This window comes from Anolis carolinensis, chromosome 6 (genome assembly GCF_035594765.1).
Source record: "Anolis carolinensis isolate JA03-04 chromosome 6, rAnoCar3.1.pri, whole genome shotgun sequence".
In the NCBI taxonomy this organism is placed as follows: Eukaryota; Metazoa; Chordata; class Lepidosauria; order Squamata; family Dactyloidae; genus Anolis; species Anolis carolinensis.
The window spans coordinates 111,193,975-111,216,370 of record NC_085846.1 but is presented as its reverse complement, the minus strand read 5'-3'; the positions used below and the strand labels follow the sequence as shown (position 1 = coordinate 111,216,370).

The window sequence follows — 22,396 nt, the reverse complement described above, 5'->3', positions numbered from 1 at the left end:
GTGTCATGGCTGGCTCCCAATCTTCAAAGTCAACTCTATTGAGAGTTACAGAAGTGAGATAAGTGTCCAGTCTGGCCCTGCTGGAGTATTACCAAGCATCTCTGGTTGTGATAGATTGCTTTTTCACATAATGTCTGTATGTACCTCTGCAATACACATGGTGTCTGTCTGTACCCTAAAAGATAATTGGGCATTTTTTTTACAAATAGGTTTCCCTGGAAGAGTAGAGCAAAAAAAGTACGGAAAGATAACCCCACAAATAGCGAGGAGCTTGAAGCATCACACATGTTAATGCGGTTGGGCCATTTTGTAGGGCATGTGGCTTGTAAAAACACTAGTGCTGTGATTATCTTCGAGATAATCATCTCCTTTCTCATGCCTTTTGGCTTAATTAACCAACAAGCCAAGCATCTCCGGTTTTAATAGATTGCTAAACTAGTGCTGCATTTTAATGCAGCAATAATGGATTCTTACTGTCTGTTAGCATATACTTAGTGTTATAAAAATCTTCCCGGTTATTTCAGTCATGCCTACTGCTTCGGATTAATCTTCCTCTTCTAAAAGAAATGTTTTCAAATCTCCTCTCTCTTCCTTTTTTTATATTAAGTGCAGGGGCGGGGGGTCAGGGAGAGAACCTCAATAGGTTTACTGAAATAAGACAGAAAGACCTCAATGGCTCAGCTGGTCATTCAAATCTACCCTGGACGCATAATGAGCAAAAATTAATTACCATTAGATGGCTCTTTTAATAGCCTATTCATTTGTCCGCTGATCTGAATACAGGATCAGTTGCTTCAGGCCAGCTCTGCTCCAGCAGACATCATCGTGATGAATGAGGGCATCTGTCAAGAACCCAGGCCCCAAAGACCTCCATGTTAACAACTGGATCCTGCTCTCATCCTGTGAAATTCGACACAATTGGCCTTGTTCAGAGATGGCAAGGGGACAGTGGTCCTCAGCCTCCTTTCCAGTTTATTCTCAGCCACCATTCACAGTGCTGGTTTTGAGCTTAAAATTCCTATACTAGCTTGAGGGTCTTGTGCCCTTCTTGGTGTGTTTTGTCCAAAAGGAGACAATGACACCTTTGTTTTCTGATGGTTCAACATACGCAACCTTTGTTTCATGTATAACACATGTTATAAAATTACCTTCTGGCTATGTATATAATGTGCAGGTGAAATAAAAAAATGGATCCCATCAAATGCATATATACAAACCCAGGTATTCCGAAATCCAGAAAATTCTGAAATCCAAAATGCTTCTGGTCCCAAGAATATCAGATATTTGTCATTCAATAGCAACCTCTTCTAACTCAGAGAACAATTCAGACATAAAATAAAGGTTTTGTAAAAAGAACATTTTTAAACTTCAATTATATCATGGGTGTCATTATTTTACTTTCTGACTTGTTTTCTGTAGTAATAATATCTATATTATACAACATAATAAATGAAAAGTAGCAAGAGAATTGCATGAATATTGCAAATATGCATTGCTTAGAGAAAGACATTTTATGCTGGAAGAGAAAGTAAGGGAAAGCAGTCAGACAGATGTATATTCTAATGTGACACACATAAACTTCTGATTTTTTTTCCCCTCATGTCAGGAGCGACTTGAAAAACTGCAAGTCGCTTCTGATGTGAAAGAATTGGCCATCTGCAAGGACATTGCCCAGAGGACGCCAGGATGTTTACCATCCTTTGGGAGGCTTCTCTCATGTCCCTGCATGGGAAGCTGGAGCTGACAGATGGGAGCTCATCCCGCTAGCCGGATTCGAACTGACTTTTCAGTCAGCAGTGCTGCCAGCACAAGAGTTTAACCCATTGCACCACCGGGGATCCAGGTCCTATATGAAACATACATACTTGCTCCATACATATGCAAAGGATAAGTGTGCTTATCACATGATATATTACATATGTTTTAGAGCTACTACAGATTTGATCAATGCCTAGGACAGAGCCCTGGCAAGGCCTGCCTCCCAGCTTCTACAGATGCAGCTAGAACAGGTATAGGCAAACTTTGGCCTTCCAGGTATTTTGGACTTCAACTCCTACAATTCTTAACAGCCAATAGGCTATTAGGAATTGTGGAAGTCCAAAACACCTGGAAGGCCGAAGTTTGCCCATGCCTGAGCTAGAATCTACAGTAGAAATGGGACAACAGTGTTGTGGACTGGAAGAATGGCTCAGCTGCTTCTTGCAATTAAGATTCATCCCCATTTGGGAATTCAGTAGACCTTAAAAGATATAAAGCAGGTAACATTCCAGTATTGGCAATCTGGGACACTTAATTCAGAAGACTATGTGAACTCTGGATAGTGCCCCACTTAAACTGCGCATACTTCACTACACTGACCAGAAAGTTTGATGACACATAGATACCTCTCAAATGAGTTGGAATCCACTTTACATCTAATATATATATGAGTTGCCTCATCACTCTGTTGGCTTTGTGGCAACAGACTAGTGACACATCTACACTCCAACATCCTAAAATTCTCACAAGCCTAGGACTCCAAACCTGGAGTCTTGGCAAAGATTGCTGATCACAAAAGGTATTTTTTGTGTTACTTGATGCCATTCTCAAGGCACCACTTTCATTTGAATTAGTTTACCTGTTCACTGCCTAACCAACTGTTGACTAATCCGCTAGTTTATAGGTAAGCAAGCATGGATGATGTGTGCTAGACTGAACACACACATAATTGATCCTCTTCAGGGTTGTGAGGGGTTTCTAAGAGTGATTGTTCAAAAAGCTGCCCTTGCATTTCTTTACATTGCAGATACAGATTTCATAAGCTCTAAAAATGTGATGCAGGGTTGTGATCAAGACAACTTCACTTGGGGTTAGCTAGGTTGTTTCTACAAAGAATTCCCCAGGAAGACAGTGCTTAACCTCAAGTTGACTTTGAAGTTTATAAAAAGAACCATCACTGAAGTGAAAGCTGCTAAACTAGATAGAACAAAATCGGATGGACAGGGAGATGCAGCCCTGTTAAAAACAGAACCAAACTGACTCATCAGATTATGAACTTTTCCTGCACTTTTCATGGTAACGCAGTGTATTACTGACAGGCCCTCTGGCTTTTGTGGCTTTGCAGCCATGAAGCTTGTGTAGGAACCCATCGTGTCTACATTTTTAATAGTTTTTTTAAAATGGGAAGTGTTGGAAGTTGACACGATAATTTTTTAAAGGATCAGGTTTGAGGACACCAAAGGCAACGAGCAGAACATAAAATAAAAAAGTGGGAATAGAGGGGACATGTTGCCACTGGCATTTAAAAAGTAGCCCTGTGTATAGTCTCTCTCATTCCACTTCTTTATGGATAAAAAGAGGCTATCGTACTTTGGACATATTTTGTGCGGACATGACTCAAGATAATGATGATAATGTTCAGTGAAGTTAAAGGCAGGAGAAATCAAGGAAGACTACATTACAAAATTGAGCAGGTAGGCTTAGTCTACAAAGCCTCATGCTACCAGCTTTGTTCTCTCAATTACTCTGTAAGGTGCTACAAGATTCCTTTGCATACCAGTTTTCCAGACTAATGTCGCTCTGTCTTTGACTTCTATAAGACAAATGGATTGTCTCAGTCAAAAAAGGCATTGCCTGGATTTGCAAGAGTCAGACAAAACTGGTGCTTTTGGGGGTATCATTTTTATAGGATCACCAAAAGTCAAAGACTTTAGGACTGCAGGTTAATCACCAAGATGCAATCAATCTTGCCAACCAGAAGGCTGACAGTTCGAAGCCTAGGTCAGGGTGAGCTCCTGACCTTTAGCCCAGCTTCTGCCTACTTAGCAGTTCGAAAACAAATGTGAGTAGATAAATAGGAACCGCATTAAAGCGGGGAGGTATTTAGGCTCGGCAAAAAAGGAAGAAGTTTACAAACCCACAGGTGGCCGGAACCGAGTACAGCCTCCAAAGATTACAAAAGATGGGAAAGCCTATATATACCTCTATCTGTTATCTGTCTTGTCATTGTTATAATCAGCATTTAATGTTTGCTGTATATGTGTTTTGTGATATGCCCAGAGTCCCCTTCAGGGTGAGAAGGGTGGAATATAAATACTGTAAATAAATAAGGAAACCCGGTGGCGGAGTGAGTAAAAGCACTGAGCTGGAAACCGAAAGGTCCCAGGTTCAAGCCCCGGGAGCGGCGGGAGCGGCCACTGTTAGCTCCAGCTCCTGCCAACCTAGCAGTTCGAAAACATGTCAATGTGAGTAGATCAATAGGTACCGCTCCGGTGGGAAGGTAACGGCGTTCCATGAAGTCATGCCGACGACATGACCTTGAAGGTGTCTCTACGGACAACGCCGGCTCTTCGGCTTAGTAATGGAGATGAGCACCAACCCCCAGAGTCAGACATGACTGGACTTAACGTCAGGGGAAAACCTTTACCTTACCTTAAATAAATAAATAATAGCATGTGATCATAATTCTTTATGTCATGATACCACAACATGTGTTTCCCTGTTCCTGCTTTCACATTGTTGACCAATGCTGGAAAATAAAAGCCCGGTATAATGATTTCAGAATAACTTCCCTATTCGCTTCCTATTTCTTACGAAGTGTACAAATTTGTGCTAAGATAAATATTTTTTTGCTTCTGATGATATGACCAGAATGTTTACTGCACACTGTACACAGCAGCCTCGCTTTGTCAACCTGTTACAAGGAGAGAGTCTCTTCTATCGAAAAACTAGGTAGAAACAAGAGAAGAGAAAAAGATCATTTCAGTTACCCCAAAGGGCAGAAATAGATGAATTAGATTAAGAAGTAGGAGAGGATGCCCAAGAAAGAAGATATCACTATCTAGGGGTCAAATCACAGATTACCTAGTGGTTACTCAAAACCACGATACTGGAACATAAAAAAGACTCGTGGTGCCAATCAAGAAAAGTGCCACCAAACCCAAGAGCTAAACTGTTCTATTGATCAGAAAAGGTACCACTAACCAAGGAGGGAGAGAATGGAAGCTGTGATCAAATGAGCCAAACAAGAAACAAAAATATACAGATAGAAAATGCAAGAAATGAAAATAAAAGAGTGTGAGATACAAATAACATTATGATTAAGTGGATGAGATTGTGTAAGTATACCAAAGAATTTCAAAATGTAACAGCAGAAGTACTATGACGAGAGAAGCAATTACTGGTAGATAACACTATGTAACAACATTTGGGGGAAAATGTTCCTGAAAGTGTTATTTCTTGTTTACTTGTGCAATTCTTACTTTGAAAGTAGTTGTACTCCAGAAACTTGATTTTTGTGTCTGCCACAAACTGTGTTGAGATATTCATGGAAAAACTATAGCAAAATGTGCTGCAGGATGTCCCACAGAAAAAAGTTTGTGTGTTTAATAAACCTTTTATATGTTTTTATGATAGAACCAATTTGGAAATGACATTTATAACCCAGGAACAAAATTGTGTTACAAGTGTAATGTGATGACATGGGAGTTAATGGAAGACTAAAGAGAGACAAAGGTACTGCAGAAAAACTGAATGAATTGTACGTATCTGTCTGCATTGCAGAGGATATAGGAGAGGTAACTGTGTCTAAGGCACCATCTACATCTACACTGCCATATTATCCAGTTCAAATAAGATAATCTGGATTTTATATGGCAGTGCAGATGGGGCCTAAGATGACATATTCAGGAAAGAAGCCTAGGGAAGTAAACAGTGGTACCAAAAACAAAAACAATGTTCTGTTTATTGCTGGTATAGGCAACAAACAAAGATTGGGGAGAGCATGTTTTGATACTCAAAGAAGCCTTTTTGGTTCCTCCACAATCATTTCGGTCTCTGGTCCAGACAGTATCTAACCAAGAATTCTTTTAAAAATTGAATGTACTGATCTTTTAAAAATATTAAGATATCCTTAAAACAATCCTCTGGAAGTGATTTAGAGACTGTTATTTAAATTATGATTATGAAACACATAGAAGGACACATCTTGTTGAAGCACTGCTATTTCCTTTCAGCAAGACTATTGTTCCAGATACTTGATAATTTTATCTTCAAGGTAATCTGACTAAATGTTAAGAGTCTTTTGAGTGTATCAACCAATACGTTAATGGACTAATTCAGAAGACATTCTGTGCCGGTGTTTAATAAAGTCCCTCAGCACAGATTTCTATGCAAACATTGCAAGTTGATCCCTGCCTTGCTATACTCAAAACTTTAATGCCTGGTACTTTTTGCCACCCAAAATAGTTATGTTCAGTATGACATAAGAATTGCCCATTATAGTCTCCTGGATCATAATTCTTTGATCAAAGCACTGTATGTAGAAGGGTGATCATAGCAGTTTTTGTCATTTCCTCTTTCCTTCCTATGCTATATGTTATAGAAGAACCAGCAAGGCTCCACAGTGTGCTGGGCTGAAACATTTTGGAGAGACCAACCAATGAATCTGTCCCAGTTCACGGAATCGTGAACATTTTTCAGCCCCATCCACAACTCCTTGCCAGTGCATCGCAATTTGCATGTTGTAATTATTTTTGTTGTCGTTGCTAATGCCTGCCACTGCCGTACATGTTAAAATTCTCCGGAGGAGTTGTATAGCCCCCAAGGGCTTAATAAGCATCTCTAAACTCCTGACATCTCAGCTAATCCCACCTAAGACAGCTACTGCCAGTGGCAATATGGCTCTAATTTACAAATGCAATAAACTAAGTTGGACATCCCAGCATCAAGGCAGGTAAATGCACATCTGGGAACCGGCAAAGCATATAAAGCTCCAAGGCTTTATCCAAACACAATGGGCTTTTTAAGTTATGCACCTGAAAAATCACAGCATCCCTCAAGAGCTCATCACAGCGGCAACTGGTTAAAACTTCTGATTGAAAGCTTGCCTAGTATGGACTCAGATCATTGGGCAAGCCTTAACCAGGGCACAGGGAGACTAGAAAGTGTATGGCAAAGTAAAACCCATAAATCATTTCATTGATTGATTGATTGATTGATTGACTGATTGATTGAATATCCTATTTTTCAACCAACATGGAACCTAAGGCAGATGACAACACAAACATAATACAGTAGAGCCTCACTTATCCAAGCTAAACGGGCCGGCAGAAGCTTGGATAAGTGAATATCTTGTATAATAAGGAGGGATTAAGGAAAAGCCTATTAAACATCAAATTAGGTTATGATTTTACAAATAAAGCACCAAAACATCATGTTATACAACAAATTTGACAGAAAAAGTAGTTCAATACACAGGAATGTTATGTTGTAATTACTGTATTTACGAATTTAGAACCAAAATATCACAATATATTGAAAACATTGACTACAAAAATGGCTTGGATAATCCAGAAGCTTGGATAAGTGAGACTCTACTGTACATCTAAAAATCATCATCATCATCATCATCAAAAGAGTTTAGAACAATTAAACTATTCTATTAAAAACAGCACTACTGTTCTGTCACGCGCTGGGCCTGTGACTGACTGTCTGTTATGTAGGACATATGCTTTACGCCCAGCGGGAAGCCAGGGGCCTAAAAGAAGGGTCGTTGAGGAGTTTTCCTGAAAAGATGGCCTTGAAGTCTTTAAAGAAATAACAAAGTCTTTATTGACGAACAAATAATAAATCTTCAAGGAGTCTTGTCCCACAGGACAGGCGATAGGCTTTGAATAACTGTGAAAACCCTCTTATAACCCCTCCCAGGCTATCTGTTATCTGGGCCTAGCTAGTCTGGGACCCACTGCCAACTCCAAGTGCGTCTGGTTGTTGAGTGGACCTACCAGCCAATGGCTTGCAGATGTTTCTGTGCTGTTGTCGTATCCCTGGACAGTCAATATCCCTGGGGTTCTTTAACCTTGGTGCTCTTTATCCCCGGTGGTCTTTAACCCCGGTGGTCTTTATCCCTGGAGGTCTTTATCCCTGGTATTCTTTATCCCTGGAGGTCTTTATCCCTGGTATTCTTGAAATAGGAAGCCTTTTACGGGACGAGCTGGTCTATGTCCTACAGCTGAACTTCCCAAGAGAGACTAACTTAAAAATGGCTCCTTCCCTCCCAGAGCCCTGAACAGGGGGCGGAACCAAACTTAATGGTGATTGACAGGTGGCCTGTCCTATGGCTGCAAACATTTGCAGCAAGAAAGTAAAATAGAAGGTTCTGGTACAGCTGTACCAGCACAACTACAATTCTAAAAAGTGTTTAATAATTTGAAATATAAAACTGGGAATAGAAGCACAATACTCCGCCTCATTAAAATACCCCTTTGAGACAGTTTATTTATTTTATTTATACCCCACCTTAATCTCCCAACATGGGATCCCATTCGTTAATAGCCAAAAGCATGTCTAAATATAAACTTGTTGCCTCCTGGCAGAAAGAAAACAGAGGGATCTAGGGTAAGCATGGGCAAACTTCATCCCTCTGGGTGTTTTGGACTTCAACTCCCACAATTTTGAACAGCCAGAAGGGCCGGAGGGCTGACGTGTGCCCATGCCTGGTCTAAGGTATCTTTCCCATAAGTGAGAGGTCCACAACTTGGGAGCAGCAATGGAGAAGACCATCTCATGTGTCCTCACCATAATTATGATAGGATTTAAAGAAAGACATCCATCAGGGATCTTAAAAGTTGGACAGGTTCATTAAGGAAGATATAGTCTTTCAGAAACGTGTGGACATTAGCAATGTGGAGAGGATTAGATGAAGGCATCAATTCACACAGTGGCTTAAGGCAGTGGCGAACAAGAGAGAGCTGCCTTTCTGCTCATCCTTTTCTGAAGTGTTTGGTTTTATGGGGAAAGAATTTATCCTTCAACTGACTTAAACTTGCTTACCTTTGATTCCCTTTTCCCAGTGAACCTTAGCAATTTTAATACAGACATTCAATGTGTGGTCCAAACATCCTCTGAATGATGATTTGAAAACAAATAGTTGACTAAGACAGATTTGCAATACTTCTAAAAGGAATTATTTGCCCCAAATGAAAACTGTTCCATCATCTGTTTTAATTATCATCCATTCTATTTTCAAACTAAAAGATGAAACAACTGGGGAGCATCCAATTGAAACCTGGGAAGAAATGAGAGAGACATAGCAAGATGCTCAAAAAAGGGCTTTTTATTGGATGAAAGGATCAATTGATTAACGCCTGAAGGAGTTTAAGAGGACATTAAGTCAAAACCATATTTTGAGCTTCTTGAAACATGTCCCTTCTTTCTTGCATTTCTAAAGCGGAAAGAAAGGGAAAGGGGAAGAAGGAGACAGGTAGTAAAAGCAACTAAAAGTCACCTCACCTGAGCCACACCAGCTTTGGGAGTCGCAACTAATTTTGGCCCCGGTGCTAATTTCACAACATCCGTCAAGGACACGCTTGTCTCTGCGACGAGTCCTGCAACGAGGATCACAGCCCTGATCAATGAGCAGAAATGAGATGAGGGATGTGCCTGGACTCCTTGGCAAATTAATACATTGCATTGATCTTCCTTGGTCAGGTCAGCATTCAGAGTGAAGGATAACGGGTAAAGATCGTACATTCCAATGCACTTGGGCCTGGGCAAAGAGGGGTCTCGGAGATCGAGTTTACGCCAGTCATTCAATTTGTCCCGTGGAGGGCAAAGCTAGCCACAGAGTTGCAAGTTCAACAGTATCAGTAATCATTGAGGAACGCCAATGAGGCAGGAAAGAGATGGGGAAATATGGAGAAGTAATACGTTCAAGGACAAAGGATGGTTTCTGGGGAGGGAAAAGACTGGAGCGTGTTGGGGGTAAGAGGGAAAGTTTCATCCCATTCTTAAAAAGAATCATCTAATATTTTTGACTATCTATTCTAGAGGATTCACCATGTTAGATATAATTCAATTTCATCGGTTGATACAATGCTAAGTAATTTGTTGCCTTTGTTTTTTCATTATATTTCACTGGAGTGAATTTTAACTACAGGTATATGCTGTAAGCTGCTTCAAGTTCTCAATATACAAAATAAATAAATAGAGGAGGAGGAGGAGGAGAATTTTCTATCAAGTACTGAGATGGCTGTGGAGGAGAAGAGGATAATACTACTGACACTCTGAAGTATGAATTGATGGCAGCTAGTTTTACCCTTAGATGTTCTGTGTTTTTTAATTTTATGTTATATGTGTTGATCATGGTTGTTATTATAATTTTTATTTGATATTGTTTTATATTCATGTACCGTTTTATATTCTATGCTGCATCTTGTGGTGCTTTTGGAAGCTGCTCCGAGTCCCTGTGGGGAGATGGTGGCGGAATATAAATAAAGTTGTTTACTACTACTATTATTATTAATTCTTGACTTAATTTTTTTTAAAAAAAAAAAACAACAACAAAAGAACTTAGTCCAACCTTTTTAACCTTCAGTTGTTTTGAACTATAATTTCACAAATCCTTATCCAGTGGCCATGCAGGTTGGGGCTTCTGGAAGTTGAAAGACCAGGCTTTGGTGATTCCAGTGGATGCAGCCCCTATTCCATCCACCTGACAATGTAGAACTATTTACAAACTATCTTACTCAGAGTTAAGGGAGGAGAATTGAGAAAAACCATATGTGGCTAGAGGGAGTGTCCAGTTTTGGAGGTAGGATGCTATTTTCTTCTGCCAACATGATGCAGTGGTTTGAGAATTTTTTATCACTCTTTAAAAGCCCATTCAGCCATGGAAACTCACTTGGGAAAGTAACAGGTTCCGCTTCAGAGAAAGGTAAAGGCTCACTCTCCTCTGCCAAGAAACCCTGTCATAGGCTTGCCTTGGGGTTGCCGTAAGTCGAAATGACTTGAAGGCACACAACAATATCATCAATAAATAGTCAGCTGCCAAGGAATGAGCATCAGGAACAAGCTACTGCCTTGTGGGCTTTCCAGGAACAGCTGTGGGAAAGGAGGCTAAATAAGATGGACTCTGAATTCCAACCCAACAAGACTGTTCTTTTGCAGCTATTTAGATGGCCAGATTTTTAAAAGTGCCATGGGGAGGGGATAAAGAGCACAAATAGAAGTCATAGAGTGGCTTGTGACAAGGATGGAAAGCAGCTAATTTTTCAACCCTACCACAAGTGTATTCTGCTGCGTATGTTCATGTGGCTTAAAGGGCTCTTACCATGGATTGCTCTGTAAGCAGATCCTAAACAGGCTGAATTAGCAGTGTCAATTGTGTAAACAGGAGCATTGAATACATCAGACAAGACCTGAGAAGCATAAAAAGCATCTGTTACAACCAGACTGTGGGAAACAGGGGGAGTAGGCAGTTCTGTTTCCATTAGCAAGCCATACAGACAAATGGGTGCCACAAGAAAAGGCCTTACACTAGAAGCCAGGCTCGGAAAAGCAACTACTAATGTGTCTGGGTTGCAATGGAAAGAATATTATGTGTTCTTTATATTCTGGATGAAAAAGCACTCCTAGCACTCAAGAAACTTACTCAGGAAAAAAGTTATTGCTCAGTCAAGAACTTTCCTCACTTTTCTTCTCATATTCAGACATTCTACATCATACTCAGGCATCCAATTTTAGGAAATTATTTTGCACAGAAACATAAGTAGGGGTTTTAGTGCCAAAAGTGTGCTTTTAGGGGGGAGACACCAAATTTGCATAACAATTGATAGATTTCTATAAATTGTTGGTGTGTGTGTATGAAGGAGAGCAAGCATTGTATAATAGTTTGAGTGCTGGGCTATCATTCTGGAGACTAGGGTTTGATTCCCTCCCCCCTCTGCCATGGAAACCCACTAAATGACCCTGGAAGATTCGCATATTCTTAGCCCCAGAAAACGCCATGACCCCAAATGCTGTAAGTTACACTTACTTGTAAGATTGCTTCATTGTCTGATGCCCCACCAGTCGCAAGGATTCTTGTTGTGGGCACTGCAAAGCAAGAAGGAGAAATGGAATCAATATTACAGCAGAGTCTCACGTACACTACTCATCATTATACTGGAGTTTTGTTTTTACCAAACAAACATTGTTTGTGGGTTGGCACAGAAAGTTGTGATTGAAGGTTGGCAATGGGCAGCAAAGAGCTGTGGACTCTCCACCACTGGAGATCTTCAAACAGTGGTTGGATGACCATCTCTCTGAAGTACTTTTTCTATGGACTAGAAAATCTTTGTGGTCCTTCCAGATCTATGATTTTATGATCCAATCCATTGCTTTCACCAAATCTTAGTATGCTGGGAACCTGATTATTTGGTTGCTTAACTAAAGATGGGCACCAAGTGCTGTACCCATGTAAACTGGACACATGGTGAAGCTTGCAAAACTAAGCTAGTTTCCAAACTCAGTGCTAATTCTATGGTCTATACCAGTGGTCAAAGTAAAGCACTCGAAGAAGCTCTGCTGCCTAACACAAAATGGCAAACTCAAGCTTTTGTCTCCAACTTGGAGTTGGAGGAGAGAGGCTGTCTTTTTACCCACAGCCGTGTAGACAATCCTCATCCACCACTAACTCCATCAAGTTTCTGCAGAAGAGGAACTATAGGAATCCTCTTAAGATCCTCTGAACATAAGAGTGACAAGCAAACAAATGGGACCCTGCAGTTTACATATTTGCTTTGTATCACCCTGTTTGGGTTCCTATCACACAAAGATCAACTGAAAGTTAAGTTTTAAAATCAACCATTTCCAAAATCTCTATGTTTTAACTAGGGATGGGTAAGTGGCGTCACAGCCTAATGGATCATGCTCTCAAATGTTTGGACCCAGAAATCTGGAGTAGGCATAGGAACCCACCTTAGCCACCATTTTGACCTGACATCTCTTTCGCTATTCAGGGGATGTGACCATTTCAGGGTTAGGAACATCCCAATACAGTCCCACAATGCTGTTTTTAATTTTTACATTTTTACCAGCCAAAAAGCATTTTTTTCAGCAAAAAAGATGGGCGAGGGAGTGACAGGGCTGAACTAGAATCAATATACTGCAGGATTCTCATCTCTGCATTAAAGTGTTCACAAATCAGAAAGCAATGAGATCTTGCCAAACACAAAAGGACAGAGCAATGAAATTGGATTCAGATGTGAATTTCTCATTTAAAAAATAAGAAATACACCCATGGTAAGAGAAGACAATTATCCACAAAATTTGCACCTTTACAACATAACAGAGATTAGTAAACAAGAAACCATCAATATGCAATCTCTGCATGAAGCATTGAACTTAACAAGCTTTACTCAGGTGCAGGCTTCCTTGCAGAAGCCAAAGTTCCTGCAGAGAGGAGGCTTCATTCCCCAGATAAATTTAATCAGATCTTACTCTTTGGAGGATATTCAGCAATGCACAAATTGGGTTTAAAAAGCCATTAAGATCTCTGTCAATGTCAGTAAACAAATAAACCACACAGCCAAGTGATTCCTTGGAGAAAACAAGTTTCAATTATACCTGCGCGCAGTGACAGAGCCCTGCCAATATTTTCAGAAACATGTCACTGAAGCAGGTGAAAAATAACCGCTAAAACCGCTGGGCTTAGGAAACAAAGCAACGCATGCACACACCACTGAACACCTCTGAAACCTTAACAGTGTGGTTCACAATGCACCGTTCTTCTTTTCTCTGTGCCACAAACAAGAGCCCAGCAAGTGATATTACAGTTAAACAGAAGTGCCGTTTCAGTTCTGGTTCTCTTTAGAGATTAATGGAACAATCCAGGACTTTTGTGTCTCAAAAAGCTGAAGCACATGGGAGGGTGACCAATAGTTCTTTGCAATTTTGACAAGGAATGCTAGGGCTCAGTTCTCAGAATTGATTCAGTCCCATCAATACCCTGACAATTAGCAAAGATTTAAATCTTGTATCTCAGACATGGGCAAACTTGGGCCCTCCAGGTGTTTTGGACTTCAACTCCCACAATTCCTAACAGCCTACCGGCTGTTAGGAATTGTGGGAGTTGAAGTCCAAATCACCTGGAGGGCCAAAGTTTGCCCATACCTGCTATTTCTTGTTCTGGCTCCCTACATTAGCTGAATGGACACTTAAAACCCTGTTCCAGCAAAGGTCTGGGCCTCAATAAATGGCTATGTACCAAGGAAATGGCTATGTACCAAGGATGTACAAGTCTCCATCCTCAGTTTCCAACCCGTAATATAGTAGAAGGGACCAAATCCTTTCTGAGGACTATCCACTGCCTTTGGGATTTGGCATCTATATAGTCAATTTGAACCAAGATTCAGGGCCATCAGATAGAACAGAGAGAGGGACCCTACATATTGTCTATAAGAGACCAAAGTGCAATAGAGTCTCGCTTATCCAAGCTAAACGGGCCAGCAGAACCTTGGATAAGCGAATATCTTGGATCATAAGGAGGGATTAAGGAAAAGCCTATTAAACATCAAATTAGGTTATGATTTTACAAATTAAGCACCAAAACATCATGTTATACAACAAATTTGACAGAAAAAGTAGTTCAATACACAGGAATGTTATGTTGTAATTACTGTATTTATGAATTTAGCACCAAAATATCACGATATATTGAAAACACTGACTACAAAAATGCATTGGATAATCCAGAACCTTGGATAAGCGAGTCTTGGATAAGCGAGACTCTACTGTACTTATTTTCTCCAGACGTGGCCAATGTTGTGTTGTTTTGTTCTACTATCCTCCCAATTTGCCAGGAACACACCTATCACAGTAGCCAAATAATAATAATAATAATAATAATGATAATGATAATAATCATAATCATAATCCAGCATATCTATCTTGTTTGCTGTGTCATAATAATAATAATAATAATAATAATAATAATAATAATAATAATAATAATAATAATTTTATTCTTATACCCCGCCCCATCTCCCCGAAGGGACTCGGGGCGGCTTACATGGGGCCAAGCCTGGACACAACAATATAAAAGCAAAACAATAAAACAAATCAATCAACAATAAAAACAAGTCATAAAAAATCACATAAAAAAATAAAATCATGGCTTGGATTCGAAGGATCTGGGCCAAAAGTGCAAAATATGTCGATGTGCAATGAATCTCTGGAGACTATTTTAGGATGTGCAATGAATCTCTGGAGACTATTTTAACTTTTTCATGAGATCAAGAAGGCATATTGCTCCTCGGATGCAATTAGAGTCAACATATCAATTTTCTTTTCACCGGGACCAAATAATTATCGGGACTACGTCTCTGGCCTCATTAGGATTGCAAACCTGAACAAACAGAGATGCAAATGCCATGAAGGAAATCTTTGAACAATCACTCGGTTCCTCCATCAACTGCTTATGCAGATTGGAAGGCGATGCATACCTTCACAGGCAAGCACCAGGTGGTTCCCATCTATTCACTGGATGGACCTCTCACAAACAGGATGGTGGTGTTGCCTAGCAACAAGAAGATAAGGCTTGAAATCTAGCTTATAGACATCTAACAGAGAAGAAAAGCCACAGCCTAATCTAAGATTTGCCATCTTAAGTAAGGAGAGTGTGAGGAGGAGGAGGAAAAGGGGAGACAAAGCCAATATGATTTGTGTGTTTTCAAAAGGCATCCTTAATTGGCAGAACACTGCAAAACTGTTGACATGCAGGGTGGAAGATGCAAGAGAACATGCTAACAGTTGACCATCAAAGGAGATGACGGAATTCACTTAAGAAGAGTTTTACAAGCCAGTCGTTCATATGGCTGGGAAAGAGTTCAGAGAAGGTGAGACTCTAATTCAAATTTTACTTCTGATGTCAGCATACCAAGCTGGCCATTGAAAGCTAAGCTGGGCCATCAGACCCAAAGATGTAACCAATCCAGAAGTGATCCCTCGCAAATAGAAACACTGATGCCTGTGAGACACACACAAGTAGGACATGAACATAATAGCACTCTCCGTAGGCAAGACATTTTTCTCTCTCTCTTCTTCAGAACAAGCCCTGAAACTTGACAACAGTAAATATTTCAATGGCAACAAGTTACAAGGTCTTTGTGATACCCCCAGTTTCAAACTGGAGAAGTAGACAAGGGGGATATTCTGTTGTTCCTTGGACAAGACAAGAAGCTTCAGCTGTTAAGAACTAAAGCAGTGGTTCTCAACCTGTGGGTCCCCAGGTTTTGGCCTACAACTCCCAGAAATCCCAGCCAGTTTACCAGCTGTTAGGATTTCTGGAAGTTGAAGGCCAAAACATCTGGGGACCCACAGGTTGAGAACTTCTGGGCTAAATGGTGTATATCTGGAGTTAATCGATAGCTGGGGAAGGATGAAACTGTACCCAACTCCCCTTCTGACCTGTCACAAAGATGTTGCAGAAGAAGGTACAGGATACTCATCCTTGCACAACTAGGAGTTATATGAGAGACAGCATGGTCTATTGGTTTGAGTGTTGAACTATGGAGCCCAGGGTTTGATTTCCTGTTCAGCCATGGAAACCCACCATATGACCTTGGATGGGTTGCATCTCTCAGGACCAGAAACCCCATGAGAGATTAGTCAGAAATTACAGGCAGGCCAAAAAGCAAGAGGACATGGGAAACATCACATTCTTCTCCCTGTCCCCCAGTTGGTTGTACAAGGATAGCTAGATAGCCCCAGACACACCACCCTGGCAAATCAGCACCTGAGGAACTGAGCTGCGCAAGGAGCCTTCAGACTTAGTTACTGTTGGAAAGTTCTTCCTAATGTTTAGGTGGAATCTCTTCTCCTGCAGTTCAAATTCATAGCTCTGTGCCCTAATCCCTGATGCAACAGAAAACAAGCTTGCCCAGACCACAATGTAACCTCTTTCAAATATTTAAACATGACCATCATGTTACCTCTCAGCCTTCTCTTCTCCAAGCTAAACATATCCTGCTCCCTAAATCACTCCTCAGAGGGCTTGGCTTCTAGACCTTTGACCACTTTGATTGCCCTTTTGTGAACACATTGTAGCTCATCTTGAATTTTGGTGCCCTGAACTGGACACAGGATTATTCCAGTTGAGTTCTCAGAAGCAGTGGGAGGAATCTCAGTGTGAAAGCAGTGCCTTGAAAAGTCTGTGTGTCCATACATTGCTGTAGACCAGGCATTGGGCAAACTTTGGCCTGCCAGGTGTTTGGACTTCAACTCCCACAATTCAACTGAGGGAGAAAAGGAAGGGGCCTGGGGCTGTTAGGAATTGTGGGAGTTGAAGTCCAAAACACACAGAAGACTGAAGTTTGCCCATACTTGCTCTAGACTCTCCCAAAGGGTTCACGTATTCCCTTTCTCTTCCCACTCAGAAATGTCACCAGGGACGGTTCCTAAGTTCTCAGGATTTGGACCCTGCAATCTCAAGACCTAGGTGCTCCTAGCCTGGAAATGCTACTACCAGAGAGTTATGATCTGATAGTATAATTGTAGTATTTCATCCCTGATATGTTTTGTGCTTATTTGGGCTCTTTTAATGTCTTTCATGCAGAAATCTTTTATTAGTTTCAGAGCCATGAAATGGTTTTATACCATGTTTGGATTCAGAGGCATTTGACTGAATTAAGTAGTGAGTGTACAACTGGGAGCAACATGAAATACCTCTGGCTTTAAGTATGTGCCATAAATTTCCTGTTTAATGATCACTAAATGTCATCAAACTCAACTGTATCATATTGAACAACAAGGAGAAGGTAGGGAAGGGAATGGCACCAAAATCCTTGGGTCGAAATTATAATCACTGCAAAATATAGGTGCTGCTGCCATGCAAAAATGGAGAGAAAACAGGTGGAGAAGCACATGGAAGAGAGCATCTTAAGCCCCCTGGGATTAGTGAAGAAACTTGCTAGCCTTCCCACATACACAAACATCCTGCTTTCCTTGATAAAAGTCAAGTCCTTAGGGGTACCACTTACACTTATGGTGGGACATATGTCAATACTTGGCCAAAAAACAGCCCCATTTTGAGATTTTATTCAATATTAAAAGCTTTGTGCCTGCATCAAATACTATCCTCTTCAGGTTTTCATACATGAGGAAATCTATATTTTTTCCTCAACATCCCTTTAATTCACATATTCTGCCACCAGAAATTTGCACCGCTGGTTCCTCCATTTTACAGATCTCCTATGTGCCGTTTTCCCTTTCTTCCAATCCAGAAACACTCATTTTTCACCGCGAGGTGCCCAGAGCTGCCTGAACTCAGTTTCAAGTACTCTGGCATTCACACAAAAATATTAAAATCGGCCAGTGTTCCAAAAAGATAAAAACAGCACTTCTGCTGAAGCAGCCAACGAGAGATGAATAAGTAAATGGAATTCCACTCATTTTCAGAACTGAATCTGTGCAGGCTAGTTAAATGTGCATGCATGTTTAACTTAAGAACAAGCACCAGTAGCAGGGTGCAGGGAAATGCAAAATTTCGAGGGGTCCCCATTCCAATACCTTTTGAATTATACTTATTCACTCCTTCAGTAATGGTAACCCTTCAGTTTAAAGCAAATGTTATGGTTTATGTTGTACCTTCCAAAGCAATCGAATTCAGCCCGTCAATCACCATTCCCCTTGGTAACACAAAGCAAGAGCACACAAAGCTTTCTTGTACCTTAATTTCCACCTCAAATTAATTCTTCAGCATAATAATCCACTGGCCCCTCCATTTACATCACTAGTGGTGGGAAAAGACAGACATGACAGTGTTGATATCTTAAGTAGAAACAGCTAAAGTCCTAGACACAGTTACCCCATCTTTACTAATTCAGTCCAATAAAATTTTACTTACAAGGAGGAAGTCATCTGTGGTTTTTCATGTTTTTTAGGTAAGCTACATAGATAGGACTCCATTTATAAACAGGGTGTACTTTTCAGATAGGGTTCCTCCTTTGATATAAGGAATCTCTATTATCTGTTGGTAAATGTAAACTCTTCCCCCTATTTGTTAAACATTAAACAATTATTCAGTGATACAATAAGCAAGGTTAATGAAATCTGCACAGTGAACACTTGGTAGCCATTTGGGTTTGGTTCCAGAATTTCTCTGTGGAAACCAAATTTATGAATGCAAATGTCTCATTACATACAATAGCATTGTAAAATGGTGGCCGTTATATAAAATGGCAAAATCAAGGTTTGCCTTTTGGAATTTGTTTAAATATTTTCAAGTTGTGGGTGGATGAATCGGTGGGTGCAATATCCATGGTATTTTGAACAGACAATGATTTCTGAAATATGAAAACTCTGGTTGACATTCCAGTAGAGTTCTCAAGTCTGCTGTATTGCAACACTGTACTAATCCTATATTCATTTCAGTATATAGCAAAAAAAATTCTCAAGTATTATATATTTGGGTTGTTGTATGTCTTTCGGGCTGTGTGGCCATGTTCCAGAAGTATTCTCTCCTGACGTTTCGCCCACATCTATGGCAGGCATCCTCAGAGGTTGTGAGGTATGGATAAACTAAGTAAGGAAAGGAAAGAATATATATCTGTGTAGAGTCCAGGGTGTGGCAAGAGTCCTTTGTCACTGGGAGCCAGCATTAATGTTTCAGTTAATATTGATATTATATATTTATCTGCTCATGTCAGCTTATTATGTAAAACCTGCCTTCTACCTTATCATTTAACTATTCTTTCATTGCCATCACCGAGTCTAAATGTGCCACTCTGTCATCATGTATCATTTAATATTTCTATTGCAATTCCCATTCATCTCTCCCTCAACCCAGTCTGCACCCATTGCCATAGATGTCTGTTCATTAAGATTTACTCCATAATCTCATGCAGTGGAATGAAGTCCACAAAAGCTTATATAAGATACATGTTTTTCCCAGTTAATCTCAAAGTTGCTACATTCTTCTTTTAGGTTTTTGTACTGCGTAGGTTACAGTAAGAACAGATCACGGAACAACAGACTGGTTCAAGATTGGGAAAAGAGTGCGGCAGGGCTGCATACTTTCACCCTCCCTATTCAACTTGTACGCAGAACACATCATGCGACATGCGGGGCTTAACGAATCCAAGGCCAGAGTTAAAATTGCTGGAAGAAACATTAACAACCTTAGGTATGCAGATGATACCACTCTGATGGCCGAAAGTGAGGAAGAGCTGAGGAGCCTGAGGTGAAAGAAGAAAGTGCAAAAGCTGGGTTGCAGTTAAACGTCAAGAAAACCAAGATCATGGCAACTACACCTATTGATAACTGGCAAATAGAAGGAGAAAACATGGAGGCAGTGACAGACTTTATATTTCTAGGTGCAAAGATCACTGCAGGTGCAGACTGCAGCCAGGAAATCAGAAGACGTTTACTTCTTGGGAGGAGAGCAATGGCCAACCTTGACAAAATAGTGAAGAGCAGAGACATCACACTGGCAACAAAGGTCCGCATAGTCAAAGCCATGGTATTCCCCATAGTAACCTATGGATGCGAGAGCTGGACCATAAGGAAGGCTGAGCAAAGGAAGATAGACGCTTTTGAACTCTGGTGCTGGAGGAACCACAAGAAGATCCAACCAGTCCATTGTCCAGGAAATAATGCCCGATGGCTGCTCACTGGAGGGAAGGATATTAGAGGCAAAGCTGAAATATTTTGGCCACATCATGAGGAGACAGGAAAGCTTGGAAAAGATCGCGGTGCTGGGGAAAATGGAAGGAAAAAGGAAGAGAGGCCAACCAAGGGCAAGATGGATGGATGGTATCCTTGAAGTGACTGGCTTGACCTTGAAGGAACTGGAGGCGGTGACGGCCGACAGGGAGCTCTGGCGTGGACTGGTCCATGAGGTCACAAAGAGTCGGAGACGACAAAACGACTGAGCAGCAGCAACTGCGTAGGTTGCTGATTTCAGAATCCATCCTTTCCCCTGATAACATTTAATAGGGGGCATGCACAAAATGCAAAACATTTTTTTCCAGAAGGGAAAAAGGTGCACCAGCCTGGATAAATACCCAGATTATTGCTGTGCACTTAGCATAATGGGTATGCTACTGCTGGAGACAAAACTGGTAATTGCACAGAATGCCATCCCCTTGCTGAAAAAATGAAAATTGCTATGTCACTCAGACACAACAAAGGGGTAAAAGAGGACACGGGGAGGGGTGGGGGAGACAAAGGTTCCCTTGCATGTGTCCACTTCATGGTTACAGACATGCACCTCCTATTCGGGTTTGCTGGCGTTCCCTCTGACAGATGCCAAACTCAGTGTGAGAAGTGTGAATTGGCCTCTATGCAGAACAGGCTGCTCATATGCAAGCCTCTATATATAGACACACAAGCACTATCAATATTCTCTGAATTCCCAGAAATAGTATTAGATGTTGGCTTCCTCCAAAAAAGAAGACGAAGAAAACCCACATTCCCTCTTCATTAATACTTCAAGAGGCACAGAAGGTTTTACATGCTGCAAAGGTTAATTATACATACAATGAATAAAAGAAAGCACTTGAATAAATTGTATGTTTTATAGGTAATGGAGGTTGAAGGTGGGTAGATTTGTCTAATGCATAAGGGAAAGCTGTTAGGTATTCGTAGCTGCTGCCAAGGGGCCAAATGAAGTACTAATAGGCAAAGAGGAACAGCTCAGGAACAGCTCACTCACAAGGGCTGCCTGCCATATCTTTTTTCCCTTTGCCACTTTTGCTGGATGGTGATAGCAATGGACTACATCAGGGCATGAACAGTGATACATCTCCTGAAGAGCGATGTATTTGTCACTAAAGACTAGCCAGAATTGGAGTCAATGGAACCCTAAATATAGTCAGGGCTTGGAAATGTTTTTGGGGAGACTACAAAACAGTAATTGACATGGTCAATAGGTGAGTCTGTGAGCTCTAGTCCAACAAAAGTAACCTGTCCAAGCTGTGAAATGCATGTAGCAGGCAGAACTCTACCACAGGCTCCAAAGTCCAAAATCTACAATGCAATCAATAGGAAGTTAAAGGCACAAATGTAATGTAAATAGGAGTGTGAACCCTGTATTTTCTAGACCACCCAGAAAATACTGAGCCTTGTTATCAGAAGTGTTTGTGCAACAACAAGCTAAGGACAGTTCAAGACATATCTGCCTTTTTGGGACACTGCAGCTCCTGTTGAGATCAACAGTGAAACAAAATTACTAACACAGAGAGTTCAGTTCAGTGCTTAAAGATAAGATCATCATCTTTTTTCTAACCCAAGGACAGTTGTTCACCTTTCAGAAAATATCAGCATTTGTTGCTTGGCAGCACTGAATTATTCATCAAGCTCAGACACTTTCTTGTCCAATTCACTTTGTCATTTCCTTCTAACTTATTCCCAGCAGCTCTGATGAAAATATAACACAATAACACCTGCTTACAAGAGGCATTCAATTTAGTACATGCCTTGATTGAAAAGACATTTCCTGTGGTCCCAGCTAAAATTAGATGCTCTTTTTAAATGGAAGATTCATGTTTTATGAGGAGAAGGAGGAGGGCAATGTTACCTAAAATGTTCCCATGTTTCTCAAAGAACTTCTTAAGAATCATTCGATAAGTTTTGTCCTACAATCAATTCCTATTCCAAC

General features: G+C 40.7%; 1 protein-coding gene across 3 annotated transcripts in view; it reads right to left on the bottom strand.

Moving 5' to 3' along the window:
* xylb (xylulokinase) overlaps positions 1 to 22,396 on the bottom strand; it is a 96,000-nt gene that overhangs the window by 12,211 nt on the left and 61,393 nt on the right. The window contains exons 16-18 of one of the 3 annotated variants that reach the window (XM_003221906.4): positions 11,795 to 11,853; positions 11,090 to 11,177; positions 9,271 to 9,365 (exon numbers count right to left, since the gene is read on the bottom strand). The exons of 1 other annotated variant lie outside the window; for it this stretch is intronic. In XM_003221906.4, coding sequence (XP_003221954.1) covers positions 9,271 to 9,365; positions 11,090 to 11,177; positions 11,795 to 11,853 — 242 coding nt within the window. The remainder of the gene's footprint in view (positions 1 to 9,270; positions 9,366 to 11,089; positions 11,178 to 11,794; positions 11,854 to 22,396) is intronic. One more of the 3 variants, XR_001730391.2, reaches the window with a different exon arrangement.